This window comes from Metopolophium dirhodum, chromosome 3 (assembly GCF_019925205.1).
Source record: "Metopolophium dirhodum isolate CAU chromosome 3, ASM1992520v1, whole genome shotgun sequence".
In the NCBI taxonomy this organism is placed as follows: Eukaryota; Metazoa; Arthropoda; class Insecta; order Hemiptera; family Aphididae; genus Metopolophium; species Metopolophium dirhodum.
The window spans coordinates 30,686,089-30,701,967 of NC_083562.1; the positions used below are offsets into that span (position 1 = coordinate 30,686,089).

General features: G+C 28.2%; 2 protein-coding genes across 4 annotated transcripts; one reads left to right on the plus strand and one right to left on the minus strand.

Annotated features, from left to right (window-relative positions):
* Positions 1-704: 704 nt before the first annotated feature.
* LOC132942215 (1-acyl-sn-glycerol-3-phosphate acyltransferase alpha-like) lies at positions 705-5,127 on the minus strand. Of its 3 annotated transcripts, none has more exons than XM_061010534.1 (6): positions 4,027-4,625; positions 2,770-3,000; positions 2,566-2,699; positions 2,302-2,483; positions 1,885-2,050; positions 705-1,411 (listed from the first exon to the last, which is right to left on the minus strand). In XM_061010534.1, the coding sequence occupies exons 2-6, from the start codon at positions 2,961-2,963 to the stop codon at positions 1,257-1,259; spliced, it is 831 nt and encodes a 276-aa protein (XP_060866517.1). In that variant the 5' UTR covers positions 2,964-3,000; positions 4,027-4,625; the 3' UTR covers positions 705-1,256. The 3 variants fall into 3 exon arrangements, with proteins under 3 accessions (XP_060866517.1, XP_060866518.1, XP_060866516.1); XM_061010533.1 differs by lacking the exon at positions 4,027-4,625 and adding an exon at positions 4,679-5,127 and having other exon boundaries at positions 706-1,411; XM_061010535.1 differs by lacking the exons at positions 2,770-3,000; positions 4,027-4,625 and adding an exon at positions 4,679-5,125.
* Positions 5,128-5,289: 162 nt separating this feature from the next.
* Positions 5,290-14,040, plus strand: LOC132942210 (formin-binding protein 4-like). The gene is made up of 10 exons (XM_061010528.1): positions 5,290-5,813; positions 6,470-6,547; positions 6,677-6,796; positions 6,988-7,647; positions 7,784-8,014; positions 8,098-8,213; positions 8,501-8,634; positions 9,317-9,533; positions 9,597-9,815; positions 12,877-14,040. The coding sequence occupies exons 1-10, from the start codon at positions 5,687-5,689 to the stop codon at positions 12,967-12,969; spliced, it is 1,995 nt and encodes a 664-aa protein (XP_060866511.1). The 5' UTR covers positions 5,290-5,686; the 3' UTR covers positions 12,970-14,040.
* Positions 14,041-15,879: the final 1,839 nt, after the last annotated feature.

Consider the following 15,879-nt stretch of genomic DNA (forward strand, 5'->3'; position numbering starts at 1 on the left):
ATTTTTAAACAGTAGCTAACAAATATTTTTGTTATCTCTTCAAAATGATGTATAATATTGTTTTCAAGCCTTGGAAAGTTGGTCGAACTAGTTAGTTACCAAGTTAGTAACTAATTATTAAGTTAATTTTAAATTTTAAAAAAATTACTCGTCCTCTAAAATTATTTAATATTTGTTACACCTATATATAATTTTCACGAATAAACAGCATTCATTTGAATGATAACTTATTTGTTAATACGTTTTTATGTTTTTAAATAGTTTACAATATTTATTTTAATTTAATAATAATTTTTTTTCATGTTGTAATGACAACCTATAATATTAACTTTGTTATTACTGTTTCAAACTATTTAAAAATTACTTTTTTCAAAAACACCAAACATGATCACACGTCTCGCACATCTAACAACTTGAATGCTTGATTTTAACCATTATGTATTGAGATACACTCAAATTACTCCGTTGAAAATCTTGACTTATTCCCTCTCCAGTTAAAAAGAATCCTTGAAAAATAATAATCTATCTAATAATTATTTTTTATTATAATATAGTACAATATATTAATATAGATCATAATTTTGTGTTTATACTATCAGTAAACCTATGTTATGAATTATAAAAAAAATTATCAATTTAGAGGTTAAAACAATCGCAACACTGTTAACTAAATAATATAACATTATAAGACAGGTAATAAAAAATAAAAAAAAACAATTAAAATTAACTAAGTTTTATTTTTAAAATACAAACTGTACATTGTAGACATAAATTTACAAATCTGTGCTTAGTTGAGAAAATTGATTGACAACAGTTTATAAAATATAAATAGTAATTTTTGGTGTAAATATATATTTGGTTTCTTTAATCTTACAAACAACTTATGTGTTCGTTTAATTCAGTAAATAATTTTTCTTGGTAAAAAAATAACATTTATAATATTAATCAAAAATAAAGTTTCAAATTTGAATACCTATTTTTACTTCAAAGCTTGACAAATGCTATTTAATAATGAAGAGACCGTCGTAATTATTCAAAATTGTTCATGGATTACGATATTTTATGTATTAACAAATAAAAATATTTTGTCAAAAATAAAAAATACTGTTAAGCACACGTTATTAGTACCGAATAACTATAAGCTTGATGCTAATTTATAGTTAGTACTTAGTAGTTACAATGGTACTTGATCACATTAAACACACTAAAATATCGAAAGTCAAATACTCATAAGAAGCAAAAACAATAATACAATTTTAGCTAACATTATAATATTCTGTTTTTATTTCTGCTGAAGATTTTGTGTATGCTTCTTGCATTGCAGTTCTAGACTTCTCGATAAGACTAGGTAAGTCTTCTTTGGTCATTCCCTCAGTGGGTATAGGAGGCAATATTGTTATGACAGCGTGACCTTAAATAATATAATATACAATAGTAGTAATAATATTAATAAAAATATCATTCACATTGAATTAAACATTGGAAAGTAAATACCATCTACCTAAAAAGCACTTAGCATTAAAACCGGCAACAAACAAACTACCGCAAAACTATAATTTAATGGCTTGAATTTGTAAACATTTATTTATCCCTCGAAAAAAAATGTATTATGGTATTTACATAAGACAATTCATTAACATGAATAAACAATTTGTAGTTTTTAAACACTTTAAAGTGTTTATTTACCTTCAAAATAATATAGTGTTTTATAACAATATGATTTTTATTGGTTAATTAATTTCGGTATGTATTGTTTTGACCTCAGTTTCGACCCAGCAAATATAATGTTAACAGATTGGAAAAATTGTATCAACCGTTAAAGCACACATAATAGCAGTGACTAATTTTAATAAGCAAAAAACAATGGTATTAACACTTGCTTACCGGGATCAAATGTACGTTTTTTGTGGTCCACAAAGAAATATTGTGTCACAACTACTGGCTGTATAGGACATTGAGCTGAAATTGCAACATGGAATGCACCTTTTTTAAAATTCAAAAGTTCTGGTCCACCGTGTCTTGTGCCTTCAGGAAACATGCAAAGCTTTGCCTGTCAAAAAATAAGTGAAAATAAATGTAATAATTTGACAACAGTGAATTTAATTTAAACAAAAATTTAATGTTTCAATAAGATACTAACAGTTATTAAAATGTAGTACCTTTTTCGTTTTGATGATGTACTTTCACATATATGTAATGTTTATTATAATAGAAACATCAAAATATTCTTTGGGAAATCAAAATAAATTAAGAAAACAATATTTTACTCTAGAAAAAGGTTATTATGTTAACTGTAATTACTTGTTTATGACGAATAGCTTCTCCAGTCTTATTAAGGGTCCTCTGAGCACTTTCTGCATTTAGACGGTCGATGAATATTGTTCCCCACAACCATGATGCTAGACCAAAAGGCCAAAAGTAAAATATTTCTTTCTTGGAGATCACAGTGCATTTTTCCATTACCGGATATATTTCAGACAATACTGAAAAAACAGTCAATCAGAAAGTGTACAATGTTTATTATTTACAATAACAACTCCCACAAGTAATCCATAATCCATTTACCTAATAAATCCAAACAGCTTTGATGATTGATCAAAACAACACAACCTGAATTTTGTACAATATTTTCTTTACCCTTCATTTCCCATGTTATCCCTAATATTTTTGATACTTGGCGTCCACCCCATGCAGGTAATCTGATGAAATAATAAATAAATTATTGAGTTTTATATTTGTTGCAAACATATACATCATGTATTTATTTACAATCCATTCCTGTAGTCCCTTGGTCTCCATAACATTAATGGTAAGAATATAGTTGCAGATATATATGACAATACTGAAAATATGGTATATTTGGCGTAGTAACGAAAAGCATGACTAGAAGTGTACATGATAATAATAAACATGATCGCGGCAGTGCTGGTTATTTCAAACTTATAGTCGTTTATCAGTAGCATTGTTATGAGATCTAAGGTCGTAACATAATCAGGAGCTCTGGAACACAATAATTTATTTTTTGTTGAACAGTTTTTTGAAAATTGTAAGTTGGCACCTAGGTATATATAATTAGATATATTATGCTAGATGTAAAAATCATAAATTATTTTTTACCCTTTTTTTTTATTTGTTTGTGAACCCTAATTTGTAAAATTACACAAACAATAATTTTGCTTGATATCGGCAATCGAGGTCAACTAGGTATATACATTATATATTTATATATACCTTTGAGTATACCTAATTATAATCATATATTTGTATAGCGTGTAATAATATGACGTTAATGGTTAATCAACAGAATAGATTATTATTATTATTATTTTAATCATTGTTATGTAATTCTGATGACATGTATGTGAGTATGCCAATTTTTAGGTTATTTGTTATTCAGTTTTTGATACTAAAGTCTTCAACAACAACTATAGGATACACATTATTAATCATTCATACTGCGACGAATTATAAATTGTTTATGATAATAAAATTAATTAAACGTGGATAATATAGATAAAGAATATTATGTTGTTCAAAACGAATAGAATTATTTTAATTATTCACACATTACTTTTGTCGTGTAACCACTAATCAAATATATTCAAATTAAAATAGGCGGATATTGTTAGTAATTTATATTCAGTTATAATTATTCAAAAAAATTTGTTAATTAGGTAGCTCGATATTTAGTATTTATTGTTATAATTAATAGGTGTAATATAAAAGGTGCTACTCGTGATCGTTTTGCATTGTACAAAAAGAAAAATTTAATTTTTAAACGTGAAAGCATTATATTTTAGGCTTCTTTAAGGTAGAAGAAGAAAAACGTTAGATAAAACAGTTAGGAATAATAATCCGGAGGTTTTAGATGTTTAAAAGTAAATTCAAACAGATTTATTATTTTATTGCTCATAAAGTTGTCGTAGTATTGGTACCTAAACCTAATAGGTAGGTATTATTGATTTAGAACATGCCAATAAACCTCCCCTCGGATTGAGATACCTTAAAAAATGCGTAGGTACTTACAATATAAATTAATCAAATTATCGTGCAAAGTTGAGTTTGAAGGTTTGATCGTTGAATATTTTATATTGCATTACATTATTATATCATTCTTTTGGCACGGCCGGCGACAAAGAAATAATAAAAAAAACGATAGGTATAGTACACAGTTGAGTTCAACTTCGGACGATTTCGTTGAAATAATAATTAATAAATAATAGGTATTATCCGATACGGTTTCTGAGAACTACGAAGAGCAGAACTCGAAACGAAAAACCTGTGCGACTGTGCGAGGTCGACGACGACGGCGGTGCGTCTTTTACTTATTACTTTTTAGGCACCTTATTATTGCGTAAACGAAAACTGGTCGTGTAATGAGTTTTAATGACATTGTTCCACTAATCCACTCGCTCGATGTACACGACTTCGAGTGTCTCGAGTGTAGTAATAGTAATAGTAAATAACTGTCTTAGGTACGATAATGTGTTGCATGCATAATTGATCTGTAGAATTGATTAATATGCATTTATGCGCCGAACCGCGCGACCGACACAACCGGCGCAAGCAGGGATCGGAATAAATCGTTAATCGTGACAAAAGCGGCGGCGACGGACGGAAATATCAAAGGGTACACCAGTGGTTTTGATTTCAAAAAACAAAAATAAAATTGAATTACCGTTTTCAGTTGAAGTATACCGCATTGCGTGTGTGCGTCTCACAGTGCGCGAAAACTATGACGATAATACGATATTGCGGGTGGGAGTAAATGATGGGTCGGAGTGTCGACACGTGGGGTATAATAATATTAATGTATCGATCGAACGAGAGAAATGAGATCTGACTGGCGATTAATGATTATCCGTGCCCAAAACAGGGGCAATCAGCATTCAGCGTATCACGTCGCGTCCACACTTCACGGCACACGTCTTATACAATTGCTGTATCCACGCCAGAATCTAAAACTAAAATTAAAAGTTGTACAACTGGACCATGCCAGAGATATAATTATAATTTTTGTTCCATCTGCTGATAACGATGTTTTCGTTCAAGCACGGTTTACGTCACGAATTAAAGATATATTATTATTTGATATTTATTATATTCATCGAGATGACGTATCATAGAGTAATTACTCTATGAGATGTATATACTTATATCTTAATTCGTGATATTATTTAGCAATTTAGTATAACGTTTCGTTGGTTGGTCACATTGTTCGGCGAGTGGTCTCCACATGTGGTAAGAATGGTATGATGTCACGCGCCGAACAATCCGCTGGTCCTTATCTCGGTGCGATAATAATTATTAATTTTACGTCCGCGATCAGCACTCCACAATGTTATTATTGTAGTACAAAATATTATGTACAATACAAACCAAAAATAGTAAAAGTACTGAAGACGTCGTGGTGTTCGGCGAATGGAAATTAATGTATAATATAATATCATTAATGTTATATTAGTCGAAGATCGGAACGATAGAAAGTCGTATCATCATCGTGTAACCGCGTATACATATTCTGAGTACGAGACGATGTCCTGTTCCTGTACCAGTCGTCTTTGACACCACCTCCAACAGTAACACTGTAACAGTAACACTAATAATAATAAAAGTTTTCCCGGCCTTGCGCTTCCTCATTAAAAATACGTTCGGGTCTTTCGGTCGAACTTCCGTCGTCGAGCATATGGTTTCGCGGGCAGATTGCGCCTTACCATCCGACAAATCTTTCTTCTCGCAGAAGATCGTCGCTGTTACCACGATGAACAGGAGAAAACTGAAATTGGACATGACGCACTCAGCTTCGGATGGCGGTAAGTCGACCAAATCTCTCGCCACAAAGGCTGATTGGTTGTAACGTTTATTACGACTTTTGAAAATGGTTTGAATTATTATTGACCGAGGTGTCAAGTCATTGTTTTTAATATTGGATGCAGTCCAATGCAACGTCTTTTTTTCGCGTGGTTTACGTTGTAGGTCAGACCTTATTATTCGAACCGATATACAAACTACAAACTTTAATTCAATACTAATAGAACTGTTTGATTTTGTTTTTCTGATTATTATTGAACACATAATCAATGCATTATTTCTCAGAACTCTGGGTGTAGCAGTTTTCATCATCACTGAGCTCAACTAAGTTTGTGCATTAAATGTTTTTCTTATTTTACATTTAATTACTTTTTTGTATAAAATCGATGGTATTTCCTACATAATTATTGAGTAATTAAACAATATATTGGAGTCTTAAAAAATTGTAATACTATACTCTATTCAGAATAAGACAACACTAGGCGGCCACGGTGAAAACCGGTTTTTCTACGTAAATCTGGTGTGCTCTTATTCTGAATAGATTATACAACTATTAATTGTTTATAATGACAATACCTATATTGATCACAATCTGATAATATCTATTACATAGTTAAAAAGTATTTATAACCTATATCCAATTATTTTATGTTTACAGAATCTAAAGAAGTTGAAAATTATGTTAATAATGTCAAAGAACAAATTATGAATGCAACTGAACTTAATTCTGACTATGGTTTGTATGAATAGTAACTTGGTATTAGCTATATATTATTATATTCAATGGTAGTACCTATAATAGTTGTATTATTTTTGTCCATCTTGAAATACTTCCCTTAAATATTATTTGTGTGTTTTTTTGTAGTATGGCAGGAGTGTTATGATGATGTATCAGGATTTATTTACTATTGGAATACCCAAACAAATAAAGTCACATGGGAAAAACCTGAACATTATGAAGCAGCACATAGTATTGATAATCAAGGTATGTTGGATATTATTGATAAAATGTGAAATATCTGTACAATGATTAAATATTATTGATAAAATGTGAAATATCTGTACAGTGATTAAATATTATTATAAATTATGATCCAGAGGAATGTCAAAATAAATCATTGTATAGGTAAATACATAAAGTATAATAAGTAATTATTTGCTAAAATTATGTTCTAGATGTTGTAAACAAGACAAAAAACTCCAGAAAACGACTTTCAAGTGATTCTTTACCTACTCTTGATCCAAATTCATGTAATGGTTCTAAAAAATCAAAACTAGAATCAAAAGTTTTAAGTGCACTAGTTGCTTATGGAAGTGATTCTAGCGAGGACGAGAATGAAGATGATAAGGATCAAAAAACTACTATACTTCAAAGGTTGCAACAAAAGGCTGAAATGTTCAAACAGAAGGAATTGGCTAAATTATCTAAAGCTAAATCACCTGATTTGTGTGAAACAAATGGTCAGCCTGATATATTAGACATTATTGATAAAGAAGTACCTCCAGATTATTTAGTAGAAAAATCTAATAAATCAAAATCTTCTGAAAAGAAGACTACTGGTGACATTTTTGATATTTTAAAAAGTGAAGTACCCCCCGATTATGTTGATGTCACATTAAACAATAATACTGGAGAAGAAAATAAATTAGTTCCGTTGGATATTAATGCAATAAGTAAACTGCATTCAAAAACTGTTGAAAATGATTCAAATTCTAAATACCATTCAAATACTGACGAAAAATTAAACAATTTTACTTCAGATTCTTTGAAAGAAAATTCATTGAAATCTATTAATTTAATTGCTAATTATGGTGAAGAAGATCTTGAAGATTTAGGTAAACATTTTTTAGTTCTAAATATTTATAAATACAATAATATCTATTTTGATAATAGGAAATTAAATATGTATTAGTATACATACTATCTATATTGCAACATATTAATAAAAATTATTTTTATATAATATTACAGATGATCAAAAAAGTGAATCGAATGAGAAAACACTTTCATATGTCCAAGACCCATGTGCTAATATTAAAATTGGATTTGGTTATTCTGTCTCATCCAAACACAAAAACGGAGGTTCTATCAACTTTGTAAAAGGGGAAACAATAAATGTACACGATAATCATAATTCCAATAAAAATAATGTTTTTTCAAAACATGAAAAAGAAACTATTAAAAACTGTGATATGAAAAAATGTAATGCATTTCTAATAATTTTAAACTAATAGCTATTAGTTGATCTTTAATTATTATTATAATCATTTCAATTTTACTTTTAGCTAAAATCCATATTGAAGATTTGTCACTTCTGATCTCATCAAAATTACATTTTCTATCAGATTGTGAAAATAATGAAAAATTGTCTACGGTTCAAGTTATGACTATTAAAATTGATGTAAGTTTAATTTGTTTTTTAAAATATTCATAAAGAATAATATTAAAATAATAATTATATGTGAATTATGCACTCGTGTTGAACTACTGATATACAGTTAAATCCTTTTTAATTTTTTCAGTGAAATGTTAAACTATACAATTGTATAATTATTAAATATTAGTTACTTAAAATTGTTTTATGATACATCAGTTTTACAAAATAATATTATCTGTTAAGTACTTAAATGTTTAATCAAAGTCTTATGTTTTTCTATATAGTTTTTAATGATATGTGATTTTTTTTAGACTTTAATGGAAGCGTGGAAAGATAATTGTTTGAATGACGAATATTTCTCAAAGTGGTTGGATGAAATGGCTATCGAGTTATGTACTTTAGAAGAGTCAGTTGCACCAGATGGATGGACATGTCAATGGGACAAGTATGTGTCATGTAATTTGTTAAGATTATGGACTAACAAAATACTTAACTACAAAAGAATCAAAACATGTATTTCTTTTAATAATATTCATTTAGGAGGGGGTTTATTTTTATTGAGAATTTTTAAACAAAACATTAGAAGTACTAGTGATTTTCAATAGTGCAATTATTTTGTAATAAAGACTAAAGCAGTGTTTTATCCTATTTGTCTGAAAACAAGTAGGTAAGTATGTGGATGCATCTAGATACCACATGATCAACTTCAATGCAGATTAAAACGAAGAAAAATCAACAAAATTGACATGAAATGTGCAAATTAATTAATTATTACTGTAATAATATTATATTTTTACTACTTTATATTTAATAGTATTCAATTGTATGGTTTGCATATGAGCCGTGTTAAGCGCAGGTGGAATAATATGGCGGAATTAATGTCTACAACACAGGTTTGTCTCCAACAGGCTCTACGACAACATTTTTTCATTATTAAAATGGTTATTTGAGTCGAACATAAGTATCATTATTAAATAAAGTTTTTATATTCTAAATCATTAATATTAATTTACAAAAAAAATGTTAGTAATGTTTTAAGCATAATTTTTTTTTTAAATTTTTAAATGTGTTATCTAAACTGGTAATACTGTTTGTTTTATAATGTTTTGTTATGGATATTATTTTAGAATTAACACGCGGTATTACTATCAGAATGATGTTGATGGCCGTACACAATGGCAATACCCAACCGAGGAATCTGAACGTACTCCTTCGCCACCCATGATATCTAATGCAAGCACTCCCCCTCCTCCAAATATTTCCGATCATAATTCTTGCCACCCTGAACCAGTGGACATGGATATCGATGAAGATAACCATAAAGAAGACACAGAAATTATTGTTGTATGGAAAACAATTGCATTTGGTGTTCTTTTTTCACAATACTTAAGTTTTTTCTTCTTTTAGCCACCAGTCCCTGGAGATGAACTGTCGTATGAATTAAATTCATTTTATGCTGATCTTGCTCAGTTTGAATCGAAACCAGCTGGTCAAATTGAAACAATGATTGCAGTTCCATCTCCCGAAATAGTTGAAACTGCGCCAAAATTAAAAACCCCTATTGATACATTAAAAAACACTCAAGAAGAAGAAAAAGAAATTATCAAACCAAAAAAGAAGAAAAAGGTATTTATATTTTATATCATTTAAAGTGGTTGTAATGGATAAATTATTTCCTTACAGTCTTTGTTCTTAATATTTTGACATTGATCACTGATGTATTAATATAAAAATTTAAACTTAAGTTTATTAAGAAGTAATAACAACCTCGATTGATTGATGATTTTATTTCAACAATAAATTACATTTTAAATTATATTTTGCCTGCACTGCAAGTTTACTTTTTAATTAATGGGGGGAGGGATTGTACAACACTCCTTTCCTCTTGGTATTTGGTTACTACATACATTTAGAGAATGTTGCACCCGCATGTGTCTCTCCATCTTATAAATGTACAACATTTTGACTTTTGTTAATATTGTTATAATTAATAGTAGGTAATAGTATCTATAACAGTTATGATTTTTATGTGTATGTTAACTGTACCTAATGAGTAATGACTAATTTTAAAATCTGTATAGCATCTAGTTTTTCTCGGCGAGGTCTAATATTTCTCTGCTAAGAAAAATAAACAAATACATATAGATCTAAAGAAATATTAGTATTTTTTTTTTTTATATAGAATAAATATTAATTAATAATTACCTTGTTTTCGTAATATTTACAATCTACATGCTATTTTTAATATTATCACTACAACTTACTATATTGACATAATATAGCCGTCGCGCCACGGTCTTACACCACGTATGTTACACCACGTGTATGTTTAGTCTATGCTATATAGGTATCTACAATCTACCATTATACGACTCTGTAGTTAATTGTTCGATTATATTTAAGAGGACGCTATACCACGATGTAGGCTGTAGGCAATATTCTATATCTATCATGAGTTATTTGTGACTGTGTGCGAGTTCCCCGAACGCTTTATGTAATTAAAGATAAACTACTGCTAAGATTCTTGGAAATCCGAACGTACATACGCGTAGTCACACATCACTATAATATATATTTTGCAATCAAAAAAGTTTCAACACGAAAGTTTCAAAAATCGGAAGAAAAATTCCCCCCGTACCATAAGCCCGATTTTAATTTTGAAAACATTTAAATTTCTTATTCATTATTTTAAAATTTGATCAATTAATAAATCAATTTACCTAAATATTAAAATTAATGTATCTAAACGTAAATTAATGAACATAAAATATGAACATGCTAATAATACGTGCTTATAACAGAGCTGGAAAACAACTGTGGCGTCCTATTAAAATTAGTTAAGCTCGGCTCTCCTCTGATTGTATTTAATATAATATAAATGTAGTATGTACCTATTATTATTTATTACTGTACTCAAAAATAAATTACATTTTTATTATAATAAACAAATTTAATATTAGTTAAGTGTACCGCCTATATGGTGATATTAAAAATATTATTTTAATTAATAAAATTTAATTTAATTTTGACTTTTGTTAATATTGTTATAATTAATAGTAATAGTATCTATAACAGTTATGATTTATATGTGTACGTATTAACTGTACCTAATGAGTAATGACTAATTTTAAAATCTGTTAAGCATCGAGTTTTCCTCGGCGAGGTCTAATATTTCTCTGCTAAGAAAAATAAAACAAAATAAACAAATAAATATAGATCTATTGACTATTATCCATTGATTGATGAAACCGTTAGGATTATAGTTTAATAAGAATTTTATATATTATACTATATTAAAGGCATTGCGTATTGAATATTGATTGATTGTTTACTATAATATTTTGTCCTGACGTTAACATATTTTTATTTAATAATAAATTATAAATATTATATCTAATCGGGATATAGACATACATGTAGGTACTAATATAATATAATACAATATTTATGTCGAGTACCCATTAACAATAATATTCGAAAAGATCAAGGTATAATACGGAACCTCGGAAGTGCCTATATAAACATATTATAATGTATGATTCATAATATTAATTTAGTCTTTTTCTAAATTTCCACATTACAGAATAACGCTTCCTTGATTCTAATATTCTATAACTCATACACAATTATTATCGACTTTATATGACTAGTGGGTCATTAAACCACTTCTGCTTACCAATATGAGTTTAATGTTTATATACATTTTATAAAACAATTAACATTTTAAAGAACTTCAAATAAATAAATAAATAGGTAACTAAGACGACGTTTCACCTGCATTTGTTGTCTCCGTCTTACACACGTACGGCAAAGCAAAAACTGTTTGGCGCGGGAAAGAACCGAGAAGGCTACATTCATAACTAAGAAACAAAATTTTCACCACATATAAAGAAGAACTCTGGCTGTGCAATATCGTTTTTATTTTTTTGATATCACTTATACGAAAATAGTTCTTATTGTTTCAAAATCCATTATTATTTGTGTTTTTTAAACTTTAATAACTTTTTTTGAAAAAATAAAATCGATATTGCACAGACAAAGTTCTCTTTTTATGTGGTGAAAATTTCGTTTCTTAGTTATGAGTTATGACTGTAGCCTTCTCAGTTCTTTTCCACGCAAAACAGTTTTTGCTATGCCGTACGTGTGTAAGACGGAGACAACAAATGCGGGTGCAACATCCTCTTAAAATAAAAATAATAAATATATTTTGATAAATATACATTCATACTATGTATAATTTTATAATGTAACAGGGGGAGTTACATTAAATTAGAAATAATGCCCCCAAACCCAAATGAGAAAATCTATGTAGGCCACTGTAGTGGACAGTAAATAATTTTTCGAAGATTTCTATTCAAATCAGTTTGATATACATAGACGACAGACGTGTGTATGAAAATGTCTTTATTAGTTGTATGTTTGTATGCTGTTAGTTATAGGATATATCTATCCTATTAGACACATGCGTGTTAAATAACATCTTGTTAAATTAACTAAACCTTTAATAAGCTCATACATTTTATAGTATAAATGAATCAATGGTTAATATTTTATAGAATATTCAATATTATTAATTATTATATTGATGAATGTGTATGGAATAATCCATACATTGGCTTATAGAATTTAATGAATATAAATAATATTATGATGTTGACATGATGTATAATATGGATTTTGTTTACAGGTAGGAAAATTGGATGTAGGTCTAGGATTGAAACAAAAATATGTATCGTCACTGGTACAGAAGTGGCAACAAATTCAAAATGAAATCAAATGACGGCTGTTTCATCACTCACCCATTTTTTGTATTAGATTAATTTCTAAATCCTTAGTCTTACCAATTAAAATATTAACAATATGTTTGTAAATTATGTAATTACTTTTAGAAATATATTATTATATACATATATTTTAAATTAGTTAAATTTTAAATATCTATTGAATCATTATAATGTGAGGATTACTATTGAGAGGATGTCAGCGCACACATTTTTTTACATTAAAACTAGTATCAAAGAATCACTTTAATTAAAAATGAATTTGATTGAGCACAAGCTTACTTTCATTTTAAGACAAAAACCTAATCTAAGGCTTAACATATTGGTAGTTCCTCAACAGAAAGATCTAAACTGCACTTAGAATCAAAGAGACTTACCTTATACTATTGGATGGAGAAAAATGTGTTTCTCCTAAGTGTGTGTGGAAAAACAGCTGTGACCATTATATAAACAACAATTTTGTGTGCCCTGAAAAGGAATATTTCTACTTAAAAAATTGATATGTCAAGCCCTAAATAATATTGTTGTCTACAATATTTTTATAATAGGAGTTTTTGCTCTAAAATCATTCTTAAATAATATTTGACCGTTCTGAATGACTGTATTTTTATCAATTTTTGGTATGATTTCATAATCAGGCAACAATCAATACTATGCAGATATAGGACCTCTTCTAAATTACTTTAAAATATAATTTACATGCATTTCAATTTTTATACAAATTTGTTAAATTGTTTACATCAAACCACATGAATAATGATTGCACCTGACATCCTTTCAATGCAAATTAGTAAGAAATTATTGAACAACGTTTGATAAGCCGTTTAAATAGGCCACATAAGAATTACTTTATAATATGTGTTGTTCAGTGGTAATATAAAGTATATAACTCAAATTTGTATGCATACAATCAATCTCCATGCTTTGGTTTTTTAAATTTTTAAATTTAAATGCAGACTTATTCTAAATTATGAAATTAATAACTATTGGAGAATTTAATAATTTTAGTTTTATCCTTGTATATCGGTTGTTATATTTTTTTAATTTAGCATAAAATAATTTAATAATTATTTGGACAGACATGTTTTCATTGTGGCAATAATATGAACCATTGTATCACTGATTAAATGATACATTGAAAATTTTTCATTAAATTAGTTGTTCAATTTATAAAATGATTGAAAATGCTAGCAACGTAGAGGTTAGCTAATGTACATGTTGTAAGATGTACTTAATTGCAAGTTTTAATTGCTTATGTAACTTTGCAGGTATTAAAAATCAAGTTCAAAATGTAAATAATGTTGTTAAAATAAGTTATGAATTATATAGTAAATATTACATTTTGAATAACGATATTTTGTTATTAAACAAATCGCCATTGATAACACTACAATACTGCATTAGTTTCTCGTCATCAATCAAGCAATAATCTTAAATGGGTTGGTGTCATAGTTTTATTTTTACACTTTTTGTTTGTTATTAATATTGTGTAATGCAATTTTATTATTTATAAAATTATACATAATTAAGATGATGAGTTTAAATTTTAGAGTTATTTTATTATACGTTTTGGTCGTAATTAAAAAATATTCCTATCCCCTACCATTGTGAGTTTTTTAACACAAAAAATAAATGTTCATGACTAAAAAAAAAAAATAGGTCTCACTATTTAAAAATTTGTTATGCCCCTTCGGCCACCAAAGTCTGAACACGCCTATGGGCTTGACTTGTGCCTTATGACATAGAATAAAAAGAGTAGGTTGGTATTGTCGGTTAAAAATGACTTAAAATATGATTAAAACTTTGTTCGATCCGTTTATTTAATATTCTATGTATTATATCAAAACACCTCAATATACTTATGCAAGCACCACTTTAAAATGCGCATTTTGGAAGATGCTATCTTAGTGCACACTTACATAGTAGTATGAAGGTACCGTGAAAATTGCAAGCCTCTAGCTATATAGTCTTGAATAGCATATAATATAAGTAACAGGTCTAAAATTATATTCAATCATAACCATTAGCAACCTTACAATAAACAAAAATATATTATTATTTAGTTTATTTTTTTTTTGTTGGACAGCTGGCGCCATTGTTGTATTTTTTCCATCCAGTTTCCTACTTTTTTGGTTGATTTTCAAAAAATGTTCTTTAATACAAACCTTGTTTTGACAATTACGAATACGACAAAAAAAATCAGTGAAATCGGTCGAGCAAAAATAACAATATAGGCAATATAGCACATATAAATATAGAATGTAAAGACTACGCTGTCCTTGCCCCTTAGACTTTAGAGTATATAAAGGCTAAAAGACAACGTCTGTCCATATATATAGTACCTACCTATAATATAAAGACAACGTTTATAATACTAGTAACTAGTGCAACGTTATCGAGTTAAAATCTTAGATATCATTAGATACAATTTTTCAGGGCTTGAAACCGTTTTAAAACCGAAACCGTAATCAAAAACGAAACCGAAAAAAATTATATACCGGTATTGAACTCAAAATCGAAACCGTAAAAAATTGGAAACCGGTATTAAATTCAAAACCGAAATCTGAAAAAATTGGAAATCGTTATTTTTTTTTAATTGACGTGTTTTTAAATACGTAAATTCCATTAATACTCATAATAAAATTAAGATCATGATTAAAATATTGATAACCATTTCATTATTCGCAAAAGAAAATTAGAAACCGGTATACAAACCCGAAACCGAAACCGAAATTATTTCAATCGGTTTCAAGCCCTGCAATTTTTTTGAAATTGTTTAATTTATTCCATTCAAAAATATTATTTCATTCAATTATACAAACCTTGCCTTGACAATAAATTATGAACAGAAGAAAAAAAAATTATTCAAATAGGTAGAGCCGTTTTTGAATTTTATCGAGACTAACGGA

Coding starts and splice junctions, on each gene's coding strand:
- LOC132942210 (XM_061010528.1), top strand. CDS start 5,687: ATGGTTTCGCGGGCAGATTGCGCCTTACCATCCGACAAATCTTTCTTC. Junction 5,814..6,469: donor GCACTCAGCTTCGGATGGCG/GTAAGTCGACCA, acceptor TTATGTTTACAG/AATCTAAAGAAGTTGAAAAT. Junction 8,015..8,097: donor AAACTGTGATATGAAAAAAT/GTAATGCATTTC, acceptor TTTTACTTTTAG/CTAAAATCCATATTGAAGAT.
- LOC132942215 (XM_061010534.1), bottom strand. CDS start 2,963: ATGCTACTGATAAACGACTATAAGTTTGAAATAACCAGCACTGCCGCG. Junction 2,700..2,769: donor AGGGACTACAGGAATGGATT/GTAAATAAATAC, acceptor TTATTTCATCAG/ATTACCTGCATGGGGTGGAC. Junction 2,051..2,301: donor AAGCTATTCGTCATAAACAA/GTAATTACAGTT, acceptor ATTTTTTGACAG/GCAAAGCTTTGCATGTTTCC.